The following is a 20,171-nucleotide window of genomic DNA, read 5'->3' as shown; positions in this document are numbered from 1 at the left end:
AGCTGGGTGCAACGGGCAGGCCAGGGACTGCTTCATCTGACACCAGGATCCGCAGCAGCTGGTGGGTGAGGGTCAAGCGCTTTCCCCGTCTCGCTGCCCACGGGCTGAAATCACAGCCTCCCCCATCCACAAAATGAATTAAAGAAGCCAAATAGCTTTTAATTTGGTCGCTCCGTTTGGCTCTGTGGAATGTTAATTGTATCTATTTGACATACCCATATAACACCGCATTTATAAAGGGCTTTTTCATGCATTCATTCATTCAACGGCAATAATTGCAGCATGTAGGCTTTGAAAAGGTGAAGGTGTTGGGCTTTGCTCCCAAGGAACAAGTGACAGGATGAGAGGAAACGGCCTCAAGTTGCACCAGGGGAGGTTGAGGTTGGATCTGGGAACAATTTCTTCCCCAAAGGGCTGTGGGGCATTGAACAGGCTGCCCAGGGCAGTGCTGGAGTCACCATCCCTGGAGGGCTGGACAGACGGACATGAGGTTCTCAGGACGTGAGGCAGTGCCAGGGCTGGGTTATGGTTGAACTCCATGGTCTTGAGGGTCTTTTCCAACCAAAGCGGTTCTGTGATTCTATGATCTGCCTCTGAAATAGGCCCCAAAAATGAAGTTTAAGGCCGATCCCGGCCCGGGCGGCGCCCGGAACCCAAGAGCGCGGCTCCGCTGCGGCGGCCGGAAGCGGGGGGGGGAGAGCCCGGTGCGGACCCGGCGGGGCCCGGAGCGGTTCGGTGCGGTGAGTCCGAGTCCCGGTCCCGCTGCACCGCGGGGCCGGAGCGGCCGCGGACACCGGGGAGGACACGCGCGCTGCGTGGACACGCGGGGGGGCGCTTAAAGAGCCGGACACGGGGCCGCGCTCTTAAAGGGGCCGCGCCTTGCGCAGGGCTCTTAAAGGGCCAGTGCACCGAGTGCTGAGCTCTTAAAGGGCCAGTGCACCGAGTGCTGAGCTCTTAAAGGGCCGGTGCACCTCGCGCAGGTTCTTAAAGGGTCCGCACGCCTTGTGCTAAGCTCTTAAAGGGCCAGCACAACTATTGCTGAGTTCTTAAAGTGCCAGCACACCTTGTGGTAAGCAGCTAAAGGGCCAGCACACATTGTGCCGAGCTCTTAAAGGGCCAGCACGGTGCGGGCTCCCTGTGCTGGGGAGGAGGGCAGGGGTTTTGTCAGGGGCAGAGTGGCCACTGGGGCTGACCAAGGGGACATCGTGCCAAGGGGACATCGTGCCAAGGGGACATCGTGCCAAGGTGCTGCCGTGGTGGATTTGGGGGTCGTCCCCTTACAGCATCTCCCGTCCCCACCCGGCTCCGCAGCCACTGTTGTACAGAAGCGGGTCCTGCCGCCACGTCCCTGGTGGAGCAGACCCAAGAGCCCAATGTCACCGCTGGGCAGGTGTCAACAAATGACTCTCATCCTCGGAAACTTTCCTGCCTGCCCTAATGGCTTTGTTTTTTTTATTTTCCAATTGAAATTTCCATTTGGAAATCAACCAGGGTCTGATCACGTGGGAGCGAATCGCTGCTTGGGAACGTCGAGGCGTTAAACACGCAGTTAATTAAATGCAGTGGTGGGAAGGCGGCTGGGAGAAAACGCTTCCCCGATGCTGCTCTGCCAATGGTGCCGCTTTGTTTTTTAAATTAATGAGAGCATATATCACATCTCTGGCCCGTGGCCGCGGGCAGCCGGTCCCGCTGGTGGACGGGGATGCCAGCTCGATGCATGATCTGTTTTCTAAAAGCAAATGGGAGTATTAAAAATTCATTCCTCCCCTTGGCTCTTGGCATTTTAAATAACGGGGTGATTGACTCTGTGTTCAGCCTGGGGAGGACGTTTCATTCTGCCGCCTGTCGCCGCAGCATCGATTGCACCGTGTGGGCGTCCGTCTGCAGGGGCCGCGTGTCCCCGGCTCCTGACGCTCCCGGCCCGCGGTGGGTGTCCCCAGGGCCACGGGGACGCGCTGCCTGCGAACCCCAGCGGGGATCAGCCCGGTTCTCCGTCATCACAACCAGGGACAAACATGAGCAGCGTGGGGAAAACCTGGCAGAGGTTTCACACCCAAGCGGCGTGGGGATGGTTGTCTGGAGGCGGGTGAGGGTGACAGCGCTGTCCATGCTGAGGGCTCCGTGTTGTGCGCTGGCAGCGTTCAGTTTATCCGCAGCTGTGTGATGGGTGACACCAACCTGCCCCTACGCGTCGGAGCTCAGCGAGAGCAGCATGAGCGTCATCTTCCGAGGGGGCTCAGGAGCGGGAGTTCCAGGGCTGGTTGGCTTAGGGTGGGTTTAAGGTTTTGGGGGTCCTGAGTAACCTGTTCCTCCAGGGGCCGAGCCGCCATGGCCCACAGCCGCTCTCGGAAGCGATCGCGAAGCAGAAGCAAAAGTGATTCTCGGAGCAGACAGGAGAGGAAGGAGAAGAAGAGGAGGAAAGGCAGCAAGGACTCGTGCCGGGGCAGCAGCTCTCCTCCCAGGAAGCGGATCTCGGGGTCCCACAGACGCAAGTCAGCAGGTAGGGAAGGGAGGGGAAAGACCTGCGACGCTGTGCTGGGGCAGGAGCACAGAGCGGGCCCAGGTGGGAGAAGAAGGTCTCTGCTTTTAGTTGAATTGGTGTCTGTTCCCTTGCTGTGAACTTTGTGCCATTTTAGTCTTGTTCTGACAAGCGGGAAACCCTACGGAGTCCCCCCGTGCTGGTCGGGCAGTGTGGTGCCGCACGTGATGACGTGTTAAAGGTGTCGCCACAGAGGGGTCTTTGCTCCGGCTTTGGGGGCTTTGCTGTTTGTGCAAGAACGAGCCCAAGCTGTGACGGGGGTGACCAGCGTCCCTGCTGCCGCGGGACCAGAGCCGCTCCACTCAACCGCTTCTTATGTATTGCAGAAAAGAAGAAGGAAGTAAAGGACAAAAAGAAGAGGAAGGCAAGCACCTCTTCCTCTGAGACAACATCTTCATCCACCAGCTCCTCGTCGTCATCCTCCTCCTCCAGCTCCTCTTCTGATGACTCCAGTGATAGCGATTCCAAAATGAAGAAGAGTCAACATGGCAAAAAAAAGCGACCGAAACAGAAAGACAGAAAGAAGAAGAAAAAGAAGAAGAGAATAAAGAAGAAAACAAAGAAGAAGTCAAAGGAAGAGGCTAAGGAGGAGAAAGCCAAGGGAGAAGCGGTGCTGGGCCCCTCGCTGGAGCAGTGGCAGAAGGAGACCCTGGTGGACTCTGGACCAGGTAATGATGGGTTTTCCCTCCCACCACAGCCAGGGCTCACGTGTTGGGCTGGGGACAGACACCCACGTGTCCTTTTTGGGACCCGCACGAGGGGCCTGAGGGGACTGGGATGCGGGTGGGAGCAGATCCTGGCACGCATCCCTCCTACGCACCACACCAAGTAAACATAAGGAGCCACGTTCAGAGATTCAGTTGTGTTTAGATGGCGTTTATAGATGTGAGCGGGGAACAAAGATGCCAAATGGAAGGTCACGGTCAGCGGTGACAAACTGGCAAAGCTGGTACCGGCTTTGGGATATGAGGCGTCCCTTCCTTTGCATGTTCATCGCTGAACCCCGAGTCCCGCTGGGAAGCCGGTGCGCCACGTGTCCGCTCACAGCAGGTGCGGGGCTGTGCCCCTCGAGCCCCAGTCTGACGAGCTGTGCGTTCCAGTTTTGACAGACGAACAAAAGTCCCGAATTCAGGCTATGAAGCCAATGACGAAGGAGGAATGGGACGCGAGGCAGAGTGTGATAAGGAGAGTTGTGGATCCTGAAACCGGGAGAACAAGGTACGATCCCTGGGGAAAAGGGAGGCGGGTTGTCAGGTTGTCCATCCTGCGTGGGAAGGGAGTCCTGGAGGATGCTGTTCCACGGCACTGCGCTACCACACGTGGACCCAGGTCCCCTTCAGCAGCAAAGACCTGAGCTGATCCCTCCCAGCTCCCCTCCTGTCAGTCCTGGTGTCACTTACCCAGAAAGCGACACGTTTGACAGCAAATTACCAAATTGTGCTGGGGCTCCGTGCAAGGGGCACTGGGCTGCATCTCAGGCAGGAGGTTTGTTCCTTGCGCTACAGAGGGTTCAACTTGTCCCCATTAAATGGGACTCTGCACACAGCAGGAACCAGAGGGGTGACTGTCACCTCCCTGCCCCCCGCGTCACACGCGTTCAGCTCCTCAGCTCACGTACTCAGCGGGGCAAATTGCACCTGCACACAAGTGGGGAGGGAGTGTGTGCCCCTTGGGGTTACACGGAACGATCAAGCTGGAGTTTGTTTAGCTGCCAAATAAAAACGACCCAGTTTTTAATAAGCTGCATCTTCTCAGCAAGCAGCAAACATCATGCTGAAGAGAATTGGGTATGACAAGTCCGGTCTTAAAATAGAAGGCAGCCTGCAGGGCTCGGGGAGGTGTGGAACAAAGGTCGGTTCCCCGTAAGGCACATAATGAAGCCAATTAAGTTTCTGTTCATGTTTGGTGCTGCCTCCAACACTGCCTGGAATTTGCTCAGCGAGATGCTCCCTGCTCCGGCTGCCTGTCAGGCCCAAACTGGCTCCTGTTTCTGACCGACTCTGCAGCCAGGACCAGAGCTGAGCTGTGTGTGAGGAAGGGAAGGGCTTTTGCAGGAGTTGGGGCCGTTGCTGCTGACAGCGAAGCCTCTGCAGATGGTGGGGGGGCAGGACGTGTTTATGTTGTGTTTTCTCCTGCTGTGCAAGCATGACTGGCTCAGGATGGCAGTTTCTCAGGGGATTCCACCTGTCCTTGCTGCGCCGTGGTGACATTAATCCCACAAGGGCACTGGAGAAGTGTGATGTGATATATAAGCTTAATACAGCTAAAGAAAGTCACACAATGCAACTTCAGGAGTTGGTCATCACTGGTCTTCCCTAGAGGGACACCAGTCCTGGGCACTTACAGCTGAGGGGGCACAGGAGCAGCTCTTGGGTGGGGTTGTCACCTTCTGTGGCTGCAGGAACTTGCTGGTAGCTCTCACGGCTTGTAACCTCGCATTTGTCTTCCAGGCTCATTAAGGGAGATGGAGAAGTACTAGAAGAGATTGTCAGCAAGGAGAGACACAAGGAGATTAACAAGGTAGCGGGGACTTGCTGCCGTGGTGGGTGGGTGCACCCAGAGGTGGTGTCTTTCCTCCCCGGGGACTCCACTGACTCCACCAGGAGCCCTGGCAGCTCCATGGGGACCTGCGGGTGGGTGCTCTGGGTCCTTCATCCTCGGGCAGCAGTTTTGTGAGTGCCCGTGTCCCTCCTTTGCAGCAAGCCACCCGGGGGGACGGGCTGGCCTTCCAGGCGAGGACGGGGATGCTGCAGTGAGTGTGGAGCCCGTCCTGCTGCTGCTGCCAGCCCAGCCTGAGCCCCTGTCCCTGCCCCACGCACACAGCACCGTGTCCGGATGCTTCCCTGGGGCAGTAAGTTCATCTCCTAGTAAACAGCTTCTCCCCTCCCCTTCTTCACGGGGGCCAGCGTGGCTACAACACACGTGCACCCGCTTGCCCCAATGCCCCTTTTTTGAGGCCAGAGGAGCTGAGTAGCACCCAGGGACAGGCTCGCTGGCGCTGAGCACCCCGAGGTGCTGCTGCCCCTGGCTCTGAGTTTTGGTGGGCAGGAGCCAGCACTGCAGCCAGGACAGGGGATGCGCCGGGGCTGCAGAATACGCAGCTGGCAGCTACTCCGTCCCTTCAGGGGCTGCGCTTGGCCCCTTCCTTGAGGGATCCGTGTGCCCCGTGCTTACCCAGTGCTGCAGGTCCCTCTGCACCCACGTGTGTCACCCCCTGCTCTGCCCTGGGGTTCTACTCGGCTTTTCTGCAGCTTCGCCTCGCTGGGTGGTGCTGGGGGAGCACAGACCTGGCGCCCTGCCCTGGGGCTTCGCCTCGCTGGCTGTCCCCGCAGCTCCAGCCCTTCCCCGCAGCGTCAGGGCTCTGGGCTTCTCGGGACCTGCGCGTGTTGTGAAGCAAACAGCCTTTCCCCCACTGCAAAGTCCATAAAGCTACAAACTGTGGAAAAGAAAAAAGGACAAATGGGGTTAACGGACACATGGGTCCTGCAAGACTGATCTGGGGAGGGTTTCCCGTTCTGTTTGTCACTGTAACTCCATTAAAGTGGCGCCTGCTCACATCTTGGGTTTTGCGACTTGTCTGTTTCTAGAGTCTCCCCCCAAAAAAAAGAGAAAAAAAGGCAGACAGAGAAGAGCCTTCCCATTTCTTTAATCTGTGTAACTCACAATGATACTGTACACAAAGCACACCCAGGCATTGGAACGATGCACGAACAGCAAGGAGAAGGAAGTCGTACAGAAGGTTTGTCACACACAAGCGCGTCATCGGCACGGTACTGCACACACAGCCCTCCGGGGCTTCCCCGCGCACCACTGTTACCCCTAAAAGCCATTTTTTATAAATAAAATATAACTAACATCGTTGGAATATAAAATTGACAGTCGAGGGTATCAACAGGCGGAGGGGACAGGGAGGGACCGTAAGGCTTCTAGAACTAATAGGAAATGCAGCAGACGGTGGCGATACCTGAAGAAGGGGCTGCTACAGCGAGCGCGGCGGCTGCTGGCGGAGCGGGGCTCGGACAGTCACCCTTTGGCTAGTTAGTTACTGCTCTCGGCTCGTGGATCGGACACTGTAAACGCTTTTTGGTATTAGAATTTCGCCTCAGCTGACTGAGTGATCCGGCAAACCCAGGAAAACAACTGGGAGGGAACGCGTGGGCGCCTCGTTGTATATTTGTTAAAAGACTTTAAAGGGACAGCGTCAGGTAGAAAGTCTGGCCCGACAGCGCGGTAATACAAAAAGCTGCTTTTTATAAAAAAATCGGAGCTCCACGACGGAGTTCGATTCCCATGGAAACACTTAACAAAAAAAGAAAGGCCGAGGCAGCCTGTGCAGGCGAGAGGGTGCAAGAAAAACTTCCTATTCTTTTGTTTCGAAGCAAAGAAATGATTTGTAACAAAGAGAAATTAGGTGTCTAACCTGACAGTGCCCCTTTAGTAAGGATGGGATATACATTCATCTTTCCCTCAGTGCATCCAAACGGATCCTCTTCCACTCGCATGGAAAGGCATCGGGTCACGTGCATCGCTCTCCAAAACAGCTCGGAACAAACAGGTTATAAACACAGAGAGAAACTATTGCTATTGTTCTGTGAGTGAGTAGCACGTTGATCTTTGCTTCAGATAGATGAGTGCCAGATGGGGGCGGCTGAGGATAGATTGATGTAGACTATGATGGACTGAATCGGTGGAGAGGAAAAAAACCCAACAACTTATTGGCATATTTCGTGGTAACTACACCCACCTCATCTGGAATTATTGCAGCAATAAAGGTCCTGCTCTACAATTGTTTCTCCGTGTTGGATCCATACAATGGCAACAGATGGGGGGGCCAGGAATGGCCCCGAGCGGGATCTGAGAAGCTCAACAAGGGATGAGGACAGAGGTGTGTGATTGTCAGTCTGACTGGTTAGTAGGTGGTTAAAACATGGAGTGATGGAGAGGTGAGTATAATATTGCACTTCTGCATTCATCGACAGTTACATTAAACTTGGTCCATAAAATAATTGCTTTGTACATAATGCCTGAAACAAAAAGCTACATTTTTAAATATTAATAAACCCTGAAGGTTCCAGTCCCTCCAGACATTTTTTTTTTCCTCTACATAAATAAATAACTTTCAATTTTATATATCCACTTTTGAACATTTACATTCTCCTCAGTTTTACACTATCTACACATAAGAAAATGTGAACATCTCATCAGCATTGGAAAATGTACAGATCATGCCTTGGTTGTGGACTTGGAGGAAAGGTGAATTTTGCAAAGGCCATATCCAAATTTGCAGAAATTATTTAGTGATGCGGTTTGTTGACTTTGCAGGATGGATTGTGGCTTGGCTTCCTACTCGGATGGCATCTGTTTGAGAGAACATTCGACTAGCGGAAAGCTGGGACAATTCACATTGGTGTTTTAAACCCGGTTAGCTCTGGATGTACATTCAGAGAGAGCTGAGCCGAGTTGGCAGAAAGGGAAGTCAGTTTTCGGTAACAAAAGTCATCGGATACATTCTGTAATCGAACGATTATCAAAGAGAAGTGGCTGAACGTCGCAGTCGGGCTGCAAGACGCGGTGGTGCCGCGGGCAGGCGGGTTCGAGCGTTTCCCAGCTCGGACGCCACGCAAAGCTCAGCACTGACCCCGTGCCCCCCGCCCTCGCCGACACACGAGATCGACCTTAACGTCTGGTGAATTAGATTTGCCCACCGTGGCCCAGAGGCAGCGAGCGGAGCAGCATTCACAGTGCTGTGTGTCTCAGTGCGGCCGCCCTGCGCTTCATATTGAAACAGTTAAGAAAACGAAGCAGCCAGTCTAAAAAATTCTTTGTTATAAAGAAGATCGTCAGAAGTAGAAAGTGATATAAAGACAGGGAAGTGCGTGAGGGGAAAGCGGGGTTACACGGACTCGGGGAGCTCGGTAGGACTAGAAAATCTCCACGTGGAGAGGCCAACGGGAGCCGGTAACCGCGCAGCCCGAGCCCCGTGAGGTGCGTGCGAGGGGGAACCGGGCCCTTCGCTGGGGCTGGGTGGCCAAGGGATGGGACTAAGGGGCTTTTTTTGGCAAGCCCTGGCTCTAGGCACTGTTCTCCCCCGCTGCGCGGGGCGACGCGCGTCCGGGCGTCAGCGGCGCCAGCAGCGAGCGCATCGCATCACCCCGGCGGCTCCCCCTGCCCCGCACAAACCGTCAAGCTCGGGCACGTCCACTGAGAAACACACCAGGAAAATTAAGATATGGCCTTTTCTTAAGCTTGCCTGACACGGTTGGCACACTTCCTTACAGTCTCCTTACCGCTGGAAAAACTTATGCACAGATTTTTATTTTTAATATATACATATATATATACGTGTGTGTGCATATGTATATGCATATATGTATATATATACACACACACCCTGGCTTAGCAATAGTTCATTGTCATGCACTACAAACAGTTAGGTGTAGCTACATGAGATGGTAACAGGTTTCCATTCTAAAAATCATCAGTGCAAAAAACAATGAGGTTTTACAGTTCAGTAACTACAGGTATAAGAAGCGAGTCTAGTTCCCATGAAAGCTGCTACTGAACTTGAAGAGAACCTGGGAAGAAGAAGAAGAAAACGTCTCAGAGGTGGGTGTTGAGAGAGTCAGACCCTGCATTTGGATGAGAAGAACGGCAATGCAATCTAGCTGCTGAGTGCCTTCCAAATATACGGCGGTTACTTTTGGAAATAATATATAGCGAGAATATTTGGAGACTTTAACAGCAAATCGAGTGTCTGAGGTTTTTAACAGCTCAAACAAAATAGCTTGTATTCCTCTTTTAATAGGTCAACGCATTAAATTCCACTGGCTTCTAAAAGGTCTCTTTAAAAAATAACAGTAATAACAGTAACGACCCCACTTTCTTGGGCACGAAACTGCCGACATTCTGCCTCTCCCAACAGCATCGACACATCTTTATGTGTTGCCACTGCACGTACTCCTTGAGAAAGTGGCTGAAGGTGAAGTTCTTTGTACAGGTAAAGCTCTCGGTTGCTCTGGCTGGTGCAGCCTGTGATAAATCCCCCTCTGGGGCTGCCTGTGCTGGGGAATTGGTGTGGTTATCGAACCCCAAACCCCCCGTGCTGGCAGAGCAGCTTGGTCTGACTCCTGGGACAACCAAGAACAAGTTCCCTGGCCTCGTCCCCTGTTCCTGCGGCTCTGAGGACAGCACTCGGTCACACGGATCGGAGCGATGGCTAACAAGGCGAGGAGGAGGCACATATTTACAGTCACTAAACCTGGATAAGAGAAGGAGGCAGGAGAGAGCACGATCGTGACCTGGAGACTCTTCCCCCCTGCAATTTCCAGCTGTTCCTTGGGCTCCCGCTGCAAGGCCTGCACCTTCCGCGTGGGAAACATCCCGTCTCTTCCCAGAACACCAAGATGTTATTAGAGTAGCACCATATTTACCCTTCCAGCCCGTAACGCCGGCCTCGTCTCTCTTTCCCTTCTTGTTTTCTCCTCCGGTGGCTGCAGCCGACAGTCGCTGGCTCTGACCTGGCTACTTCTGCCCCAGCAGGCCCGACTCCAGCCGGGACGCGGCGCTCCGGCCCCAGCACCCCGTGGCGATGCTCATGCTTCTTTGGCTGCGCTCCCTGTCCCTCTCCTTCTCGCTGTCAGACTGGCTCTGGGTGCGCTCGGGACGGTGGCCGGTGGCCGATGGCTGGGAGGAGATGGTCCGCAGCAGGTGGTTCCTCTTGCGCAGGAACTCGGTCTGGCCGGGCAGCCCGAAGCTGCCTTTCCGCAGCGCCATGCGCGTGGTGTTCTTGGCGGGACGCGCGCGGTGGTTGTACTCCAGCTGGGCCAGGTGGGCCGCGTACCCCTCGGTGATGAACTGCAAGACGAGAGAGGGATGAGGACAGGCGTTAGAGGGATGGGACACATTTCCCTGGTACCCAGGGGCAGCCAAACATGTTTGCTATGCCAGGTTGTCTTGGGGTGATGTACAAGATACAGAACCACTCAGAAATGGGTCCTGATATAGAATGGTTTGGGTTGAAGGGACCTTCAAAGCTCATCCAGTGCCACCCCTGCCCTGAGCAGGGACATCTGCACCAGCTCAGGTTGCTCAGAGCCCCGTCCAGCCTGGCCTGGGATGTCTCAGGGATGGTTCATCCACCACCTCTCTGCCCAACCTGGGCCAGGCTCTCACCACCCTCAGGGGCAACAACTTCTTCCTCATATCCAGCCTGAATCTCCCCTCTTTTAGTTTAAACCATCACCCCTTGTCCTATCGCAACAGGTCCTGCTCAAAAGTCTGTCCCCATCTTTCTTATCGGTGCCTTTTAAGTCTGGAAAGGCCACAATAATGTCTCCCCGGAGCTTCTCTTCTCCAGCTGAACACCCCAACTCTCTCACCCGGTCCTCCCAGCGGAGCTGTTCCAGCCTCAGATCATTTTCACAGCCTCCTCTGGACCCTCCTCCAACATCACAATCCAGTAAGGATGGATGGGAACCCAAGGAGGAGAACACAATACCTGGTCACTCTCACCATCTATACACCATGTTTCTGCCAGAGATGTGGGATGGTTCCTGTCCCCTTGGCAAACTACTTCAGCTCTACGATGCCCAAATTCCCATTGCCCTCCCACAGGACGCCCCTGGCAGCACCTCCAGGGCTCAGAGGAACTTGCTCCTACCTGACACTGGCTCTGTAGCTTCTTGGTGGGTCGGCCAACAATGTAGATGTGCGTGGGCGGGAGGCTGATGGAGCTGTACACAGAGATGTCCTTAGTAGATCCATATGCTGCATGGATCCTCATATGGAGCTGCGGGGAGAGAAAGGAACACACGGTCAGAACATATGGGCTGCTCAACAGGCAGGGGTTTTTAATATATGGGTTTTTTTAAACAGCATTTGTGGGAATCTCAGGTCAATAACTTATGTAAGTTCCCAGCTGGATAACGCACCGCTGTGCAAAGCGCTAATTAACAGAGCTGGGGATGTTCACAGGCCAGAACAAGAGGAGTAACAGCAACACAACAGCAGATCTCCGCTTGCCCAACCACGGCCTTTCCTCGAGGTCTGCAGGGAGCAGGGATGCAACAGGCTTCACCGCCTGCTTGTCACGGGGGAGAGGAGCCGTTCGCAGCCCCTGTGCGCTCCCCTCCGCGCTGCTGCCTCAATTCTGCTGTTGGGAGAAGGGACTCGCAGCAAAATACCCTGCTTTCCAGGGCTTCTTCTGCCTCCACTCTGAGCAGAGAGCAGCTCCTGGCCAGCCCTTCCTTAGCGGGCTGCCACAGGGGCTGGCATTGGGGTGAGGACACTGGTGCCACCATGGACTGGCCAGCTTTGTCCCCAGAGCCACAGGCCAGGGAGATGGAAAGGAAAACTCTGGCCTTGGTGACAAACTTGTCCTTCTGGAGGACAAGGGTAGAACAGGCAGCAAGTGAGGGACAGCTGCTCCCGCCTCTGTGACTTGGGCCAAAATGAGAGTTTGAGAGAGTGATCAAGGAGCTTCTCTGCTGGGCACAAGTGCTCGGGACACCAGCAGTTCCTTCCTTTGCCACACAGAGACAACTGTGTTTAATCTGGAGCTTTTCTGAGGCTCTGGGATGAGTGATGTTAAGACCTCCCTGAGGTGAAACACTTGGGAAGATGCTCTATGGCATCTCCCATCAAGGTTGGGTGGTGCAAGACCATTTCTGCAGCAGCTCCGTGTCCTCTCAGACCTGCTGGCTACACCACAGGCAGCCAGAAAATCACCTAACAGGTGAAAAAAGTGCACGAGTGAGGAAGAGAGACACTGCGGCCTCCGTTTCATTAGGGATTTGATGTAGGAAGGACCAGTGATGAAATGGAGCAGTGCAGAGATGACACAATTTAACAGCTTAGACACTTTTGTAGAGCAATAAAAACATGAAAATAAACAGATTAATCTTCCACTGTGGGTCACATTGCTGCCAAGAGACTGGTGCTGACAGGCACAATTGCAGAAGGAGCAATCCAAACCCCTGCTACGATCGTATTTCAGCAGACCCAGACTTACGTCTGTGATGAGGGATTTCAGAAAGTTGGCCTTGTGCCGCAGTGGGTCGTGAACGAGCCCATCGCAGAAGGAGACGATCCCATGGGGGAAGTTGTGCTGTGCTAACCACGCTACCACCCTCTGCTTCTGCATGTCGGGGCGGCCCGTGACATAGATTATGAGGTAGCCGAGGTCTTGCCAGTGCCTAGAAGGAAAGACAGAAGTTAATGGGTTGCAGACCTACATAATGTCTGGGTAAAATAAACCGGCTGCCCCAGCCCTTGCCACTGACCTGACAACGTCAACCGCTCCAGCGCGGACTTTGGGGTCGCTGCCCATGATGGATACGCTGGCTGCAAAGGAGCCATCGATGCTGAACACCACAAACTCCGTTCCCTTTGGCAGGACCGTGATGTAGCTGTCTGCATACGTGTGGTCACCCCTGAAAGAGTTACAGGTATTTATAGGCATCGAAATACAGAGATATGCTGAAAACCATTGCTGGGTTCACCAGCTCCTCTTGTCCTCCTTCCAGAGCTCAACACCAGCAGCTGGAGCTGAGCTGGAGCCCCTGGGCTATGAGTCATCCCAAATACAAAGTTCTTTCCCTCAAGGACAAGTTTATGGTCTTTGAAGTATACTCGGTTGTGCAGTTTTGCCGATGACCTGAGGCCACAGGTCTGTGGTGCAGAAGGGCTGCTCCTGCAATGGGAACTCAACTGCCACTCTCTTGATGATGTGGGAGTCACAACAAAATGTGGATCTTCCTCTTACAGCTGTAGAGCACAAATGGCTTTGCCCCTATTGCTGGCAAACCAGGCTCTGAACCCACCTAACAACCAGAGCCACCCACAAGGAGGGACCATATTCTTCAGTCATCAAATTCCACCTCACCTGACCACCATCTTCACGGGGTACACACCAATGCCCAGGCGCCGGTTCTCAGGGATGACGTAGGAAATCCTGCCGCTGCTGTTGCTGATCTCCGTGTCAAAGTAAACCCACTCTCCTGACGGTGGCTGGGTCATGATGTGAATGTCCACCTGGGAAGACAGCAACGCTGGGTCAACAACAGCACTGAAGACACAGCTGAGTAGAACAAGCCAAGCACAGGGACTTCCCAGCCAAGCCCCTCTGGACGGCAGCAGGGCTGGGTGCTGCTTCCACCCTCTGCACTTCACAGATCTGAGCTGAGAAGCGCCCAAACAACAAGGTGCTGAAATTATATGTGGGCTTGGGGCTGAAGATCTCCAGGATGAATGCTGTTCTTGGTAGGAGGCACCACACAGGTCTGAGCAGAGGAATGTGGCCAAGACTCAAGGGTAGTAAAACCCATCACGGATCAAGAGAGCACCGACCAGCACCACTTGTCACCTCATGTCACCCCCTGAGCAGACACGGTACCTTTTCTCCTGTAAGTGTGACCATATCTAATGGACCATACATAAATCTTCCAGTTAAGGTCTGCGGCCCATCTTCGTTAGCGATGGCGTCATTTATCCTGTGGTTGGCTGTGACGTTCTGCACAAGTCAAGAGGGAATGGGGAAAAAAAAGAAGAAAGAAAGAAAGTTTGTGGCAATGGACAGACTGACAGGGAAATGCCAAATATTACCCAATGTATTGGAGCGTGGGCTTCTCTGGGCCATCCCCCCTCCACTTCACCCCCAGCTCTGGGGCTCTAGAAAAGAATGTGACCTGCGGCAGAGGTGGGACTCAGTCCCCTGCATTGATGGGGAACTTGAGGGTACATGTCTGCAGAGCCAATTTCAGTGGCAGTTTGTATGTGCAATTCTGATACTATTCACTCTTACACTTTGCATTTCAGAGGCAACACAAACAGCTGCCAGAGAAATTCGCTGACATTGTTTCAGCTATAGCACAGAACTGTCCTCTTTCGGGAACTGGAGACACTTCCTGGGAGTGAAGGGCATTACTGGGCTTTGAAAGATGTTTGGTCTCTTTCCCTGAACCACAGCCAATGCTTTCGGTATTTTACACAGACTCAAGGCAAAGAGGAGACCTTGCCGGTACTGATCTTTCAGGTTACCTTTTTTAACCACATAGGTAGGATATAATCACTAATAAACACCATCCTCCATCTCTGCCATGGACGGACACATGCTGGTCGCCTTCAGTGCCATTTTTGCGGCGCAAATCAAAACCTCTCTATGTGACAGCACGTCCCCTGCCATGGAGACAGCCCCAAAACTCCCTTACCCGGAGCTTCACGTGCGTCCTCTTGCGCAACCACTTCTCGCGGGGCTTGGAGGGGGTGAAGACGGACACCTCCTTGCCATCCAGCTCCAAAACGCTCGAGTTCTCGTGCCTCATCACCTGCGGGAGGACAAATCCCACCGACACGTCAGCCACTTGCACAGTGCCCCCCCGTCTGCGCTATTCCGCACCTCCCGAGCCAGCGCTGAGTAAGGACGTCGCCTGGACTGTGCTGCCGGGCGTTTGGCTCGTCAGCTCACAGGTTTTACATGCTGCTCCCTTAATTGTGAGGACAAGCGGGCTCTTCTGAACTAGCAAAGCCTGCAGCCAGCGCTGACTTAATCCCGGCTGGAACACAGGTTATTTAGATTGTCAGGAGGCACAAAACTAACTCAAACACAGCAGGAGGAGCTCTACACTTAGACAGAACCATAGAATCATTTTGGTTGGAAAAGAACTTTAAGAGCATCGAGTCCCACTGCTAACCTCACACTGCCAAGTCCACCACTACCCCACGTCCCTGAGAACCTCATCTCCGTCTGTCCAGCCCCTCCAGGGATGGTGACTCCAGCACTGCCCTGGGCAGCCTGTTTCTGCCATTCCCATAACAGGTGCAGCACCGGCTGCTCTGACCATCCTTGTGCCGACAGGCGCCGTTCCTTCAGCTCATTTCTTATTAAACACATTTTGAGAAGAGACAAAACCACTGGTTCGACCCCGCTGCAGGCACGCAGGGGTCCGGCTCTGCCGGGCACGAGGACTCAGTGCTGGTGGGATGTCCGTCCCTGTCCCGCTGGGCCAGGCTGGGCTGGGCTGACACAGGCCAGCTCGTTCTGCAGAGCTGAAGCTGTTATTCTTCCAGGGAAATGGAAAAAGGACCACGGGGAGGATGAGCTTGCTGGGGAGGGACTTCATGGAAATCCAAGGTAAACAAAACAAGTTTCACTGAAAATTATTTACATCAGGAATCTATTTTGAGCCCTATCTGGGCTTGTTTTAACAAGATTTAATCTTCGGAGGGTAAAACTATTCAACAGCTCGCTTTTATATTTTGTTCAGAGATTACTTTCAAAGGCAATTAGAAACAAGTCCTTATTAGGGGCAGAAGTGGCTCTGGAAGGAGAAGAAGAAGACAGGGAATGAGAAAAATCCCAGTCTCAAGACAGAGATGAGTGAGTAGAGACAGGCTGGGGGGGAGGAAGGGGCCAGATTACCCAGGTGGGTACCAGCAGGCTCTGGGTGGATGGAGAGAAACCTCAAATGACAAGATATGAAGCACCATGCTGTGCTACAGAGCCAGGTTTGGGCTGAATCCTGAGTAATTGGCTATTTCTTGAGCAGAGCATTTTGCGTACGAGACTGTCGTGACTGTTCCCACTCGCACACAATTACGAGTCTCCCTCTCCAGCCCCGCCAGGCTGAGCTTAATGTGGTGCTGAGGTTTCACAGCAGCTGATCCAGAGGTGTCTGCAAGCACAGAGATGTCTCGCTGGGCTGGATGCAGCCCGAGAAGAAAGGGTCTCACTGGATTATCACTACTGCTCAGCTGCCACAAGCACCAACATCTCTGTTGTTTATGGTTTCTATATTATTTGGAAGATAGCACTGAAAGAAAGTTTGCCAACAGAGACATCAATAATTCAGAGCTGCAGCCGAGGAGGCTGGAAGGGAACGGTGACGGCTTAACAGCTGAGCTCACACAAGCAAAGCCAAGCGCCGAAGTGGGCAACACAATCCAGAGAGTTGCTTTTAGTTTTGTTTTTGTCAATTCCGTGCGCTAAGTACAGTTCCTTGGGGGTCCATACTTGGTAAGGCAAATAACTCCCCTTCAGCCCAGAGGAACTGAAGGAAAAGTATTTCTTTTTAGGAAAAACACATTTTAAACAGTAGATTTAAATCTCAGGCCAAATATAGGCTGGGAAAGGCTGAGACATCAGACTCCAGACATCAGCAATTCCCGTTTACCTAGTCCCAGGAAACTGCTTTGTACTGGAGGAATGATGACTGAATCCCAATGTAGTGACAATGATTGGAATTCCTAGAAGAGACTGCAATAACTCGGAAAGCCAAAATGTAGAACCAAACTCCTATCTATCAACTCAAAATCATGCAAAGTTTCTTCTTTGGTTTTATTGTATTTGGTGCTATTTTAATTTGTACATCGACAAGTTTCCTTTAAGTTTCTGGCTTGAGATCCAAACTCACACATGCAGAGACCAGTTCATTACAAGAAACAAGTGCCACCCACTTTTGTCATTGGGATCTGATAGGAAATGGCCCTGGCCTCACTCCAAGGCTCCTTGATGAGCCCAAACCTGCTAAAACCCACACCCAAACTAACCAGGTGTGACTACACACCTCCGTGACATTTGTGTGCATGCCAGCTCCACTAACACCACAGGTCAGGAGCAAAATGTTGAAAAGAAAATGTATCTGCAGGGGCAAAGGGTATTTTTTCATGTCTACATGTCAAAGAGTTATGGAAGGTGCAGTGGAAAAAGAAACAAACAAAGAGCCTAAAATATTCATCAGCCCAAGGGAGATCAGGGGAGGGAGGATGACCATACCTGTCTCAGCAGGAAGGAGACAACGTCTGTGGACTCCCAGTAGCTCGCGTGGAAAAGATGCGGCAAAGCGACGGTCGGGAAAGCCGTCAGAGCGTCGGGACAGTAGAGAGCGTAGTCGATCCTCTTGGTTCCCCACCACTTGGCAGCAACTAGGAGCAAAAGACTCGTTCAGACAAAGGGGTTCAGGTGCACGTGCGGTGTCCACCACAAACGGTATTTTGAGGCTGGGCTCCTGGTTCCAGGTGCGCCGGGGGGTTGTTCCCCAGCTGGTCACGCTGCCAAGGGGCAACAACCAACCCGAGGATCAGCGTCTGCTCAAACCAAGGGAGGAACACCCAGGGGCACCACCACTTCAGCTCTGCTTTATTTCAGTTAATAGGAAAGCACCAGAGGGCAGGTATTAATTGGCTGTTAGACCCTGGGATAGGGCTCCAAGGCTCATGTGTAATGAGCCCAATCATAAGACAGAAACGCATCTCCCCGGAGGTGTGGGAGAAAAGGGGTTGTGCTCTGCGCACTGCAGTACATACCCAGGCTGTCTCTTCTAGCCTTCACCCAGGCATAAAAGACCTTTCAGTACCCAGATATTGGCCACACTGAAGAGGACGTGAATACTGGGAGCCCCGGTGAGATGCAAAAAGGCACCAAAAGGCAGAGTGAATGGCACATGCTGCTACAACCCGGAGTTCCCAACAAGTCTTGGTTGCCCTCCTGGGCTACCATGCTGCAGGCAATGGAGCCATCCAGCCCAGCATCCCCAGGAGCACAGGGGCCAACGAGAAAAGTGTCCGGGGGTGCCAGGACTCCATTGCATAAGACCAAAGAACACACTGGGATTTTGGGTGAACAAGGGTATGGCCAACGCAGAAGTTTCTCCCTTGGGAAGTCAACAACTTACACGCAAGTGACCAACAGCCGCTGTTCACCACGGGACACCACCACGCTCCACCCTGCCCACGCACACCGCCCTTCCGACCCCCGGCAACCAGCACGGCTCAGCACAAAGCCCCAGAGCCCAGAGGCGCGGGGCTGCTCGCCCAGCGGAGCCCGCAACCCTGTGTGCTCCGGCCTGGAAAAACAGCCATGGAAGGAGAAGACGGATCAGATCAAGAGAGGAAGATGAGGAGCTGCGTTTGCATGCAAGTTCCAAGCTGAGGCTTCGACAAGGGCTTTCTCAAGCTTGGTTTTTCTCTGTGAAAACGTTCCCTTTTTTACAGAATTTCAGGAAAGCTGCCAGGTATAAGGCACGATCCAACAAAACCCTCCTGTTAAGGGAAATGTAGCTGGTGACGAGCACAGGCGCTGAACTAAAAAAAATGGATCCACCAGCTTCTTGCAGAGACAGACGAATCTCCCACCACAGCAATGGGCAGAGGGTTACGGCATCGGTACGTCCCCATGGCCCTGCCCTGGCTGTGCCAAGTGCCCGGGCCACCCTCGTCCTAATGGCCTTTGCTCTTCTGGAGAGCCATGGGAAGCAGGAGGAGGGTATTGACAGATCAGCGTGGCTTTTCCAGAGCACACAGGCACTTCTGACTCCCTGTCTTCCAAATTGGCAGCTCCTGGTCGTGCCCCAACCTTTATTGCTCATGCAAGTCCCCAGCTTGGGCAATTTCAGATTCTATGTAGGAAGCAGCCGGGATTTACTCTTCCATGCTCAAAGGACAGCGGTGGAGGCAGAAGTGTTGTCCCCACAGCTCTGCCCAGAAGAACTCCTGCTCTTGCCAAGTTGTGTTAGCCGTGTTATGATCGATCTTTGGAGCAAAGTGACAAGAAATACTTGTTAAAATGCTATCAGAAATTGCTAGTGCCTCAGTGAAAGTGCATAGATTTGTTGTGAAGTTCTGTGACTATAGAACGAGAGAGGAGGTTGGCCGGAGTGGATGTCTCCAGAATACCTGTCTTGATGTCCAGGTGGGGTGTCCGAAGAGCACAGCCCGCAGCCTGACTCCACGGCCCTTTGAGCTTTCTTCCCTTCGAAGGGATTTCATGTTTATGCTGCCTACATCTCTTGGATGAGGTTTGGGTAGGGGATTTGTGAGGGAGGGCAAGTTGGGCAAGAAGGCTAAACCCTCTACAATGATTAAGGTGGTGTTTGGTTTCTAAAAGGAAAAACAAAATAAGGCAGAAATCACACTTATTATTATGGCACACACACGCCACATGGAGCACCCGTTTCATCCTCCAGAAATACACAGAGCAAGGGAAGCTGCACCTTGGGGAGGGCTCCTGGGATGGAACTGCAGTTTTGTGGTGTCCCCCTGGACCTCCCTGTGGGATGAGCACAGACCACATCCAGCCCCCAATTACCACCACGCTAATAACGTCGAGTGCAAATGCTGCAAAGCCAGAGCTGGGGCTTGGGAGGTGAAGGAAGGGGCTGCGACAGCCCTGAGGCTGGTTGCACATGGGGTCAGGGTGCACAGCCCACGCTGGGGACAGACTCTTCCTCTCCCATCTCCGAAACAGGTTTTGACGGCTGTGAAGTGCATGGAGGAACTAATTACACAAACCAGAAGCTAAATAATCGGGGAGGGCGCGAGGAATGCGAAGCGAGGCAAGCTCTGTGTGGGCCCGATCCCTCCATCACGTCACGTCGGTTCAGGCATCACCCCGGTGTAAACACTCCATAACAAACAACCATCGCCCCCCACTTCCCCTCCCGGCCGGCCGAGCTCAGCACCTCTCCGTGGGTGTGAAACCAGCACAAAAAAACGCCTTCTTCCCAAGCAGATTAATATTTAGAAAGCGCTGGACAAGATGTCTTAGCAGGGCCGATAAAAGAACGCGCACGGGGAGCGCGGCACCGGCTCTCAGATGGGCTTTAGGGAAGAAAACCTCATTTGTCAGAGCGCAGGCGGT

The 20,171-nt window shown here is 53.4% G+C and overlaps 2 protein-coding genes across 7 annotated transcripts in view; one reads left to right on the top strand and one right to left on the bottom strand.

Annotated features, from left to right (window-relative positions):
* Positions 1-697: 697 nt before the first annotated feature.
* ARL6IP4 (ARF like GTPase 6 interacting protein 4) lies at positions 698-9,068 on the top strand. 2 transcript variants are annotated; one of them, XM_080355026.1, is made up of 6 exons: positions 698-740; positions 2,316-2,500; positions 2,866-3,207; positions 3,640-3,757; positions 4,990-5,059; positions 5,239-9,068. In XM_080355026.1, exons 2-6 carry the CDS (start codon positions 2,329-2,331, stop codon positions 5,293-5,295), a joined length of 759 nt encoding a protein of 252 aa, XP_080211152.1. In that variant the 5' UTR covers positions 698-740; positions 2,316-2,328; the 3' UTR covers positions 5,296-9,068. The 2 variants fall into 2 exon arrangements, with proteins under 2 accessions (XP_080211152.1, XP_080211153.1); XM_080355027.1 differs by lacking the exon at positions 698-740 and adding an exon at positions 807-1,069.
* Positions 9,069-9,208: 140 nt separating this feature from the next.
* Positions 9,209-20,171, bottom strand: part of PITPNM2 (phosphatidylinositol transfer protein membrane associated 2) — a 121,349-nt gene continuing 110,386 nt past the window's right edge. For all 5 annotated transcript variants that reach the window (XM_080355021.1, XM_080355020.1, XM_080355024.1 and 2 more), the window contains 8 exons: positions 17,310-17,458; positions 14,746-14,862; positions 13,932-14,048; positions 13,422-13,570; positions 12,820-12,969; positions 12,549-12,732; positions 11,199-11,327; positions 9,209-10,393 (listed from right to left, as the gene is read on the bottom strand). In XM_080355021.1, coding sequence (XP_080211147.1) covers positions 10,061-10,393; positions 11,199-11,327; positions 12,549-12,732; positions 12,820-12,969; positions 13,422-13,570; positions 13,932-14,048; positions 14,746-14,862; positions 17,310-17,458 — 1,328 coding nt within the window. In that variant the 3' untranslated portion in view covers positions 9,209-10,060. The remainder of the gene's footprint in view (positions 10,394-11,198; positions 11,328-12,548; positions 12,733-12,819; positions 12,970-13,421; positions 13,571-13,931; positions 14,049-14,745; positions 14,863-17,309; positions 17,459-20,171) is intronic.

This window comes from Nesoenas mayeri, assembly GCF_963082525.1.
Source record: "Nesoenas mayeri genome assembly, chromosome: 17".
NCBI lineage: Eukaryota > Metazoa > Chordata > Aves > Columbiformes > Columbidae > Nesoenas > Nesoenas mayeri.
Note: the sequence above shows the minus strand (reverse complement) of the source record. Positions and strands in the feature narration are given on the sequence as shown.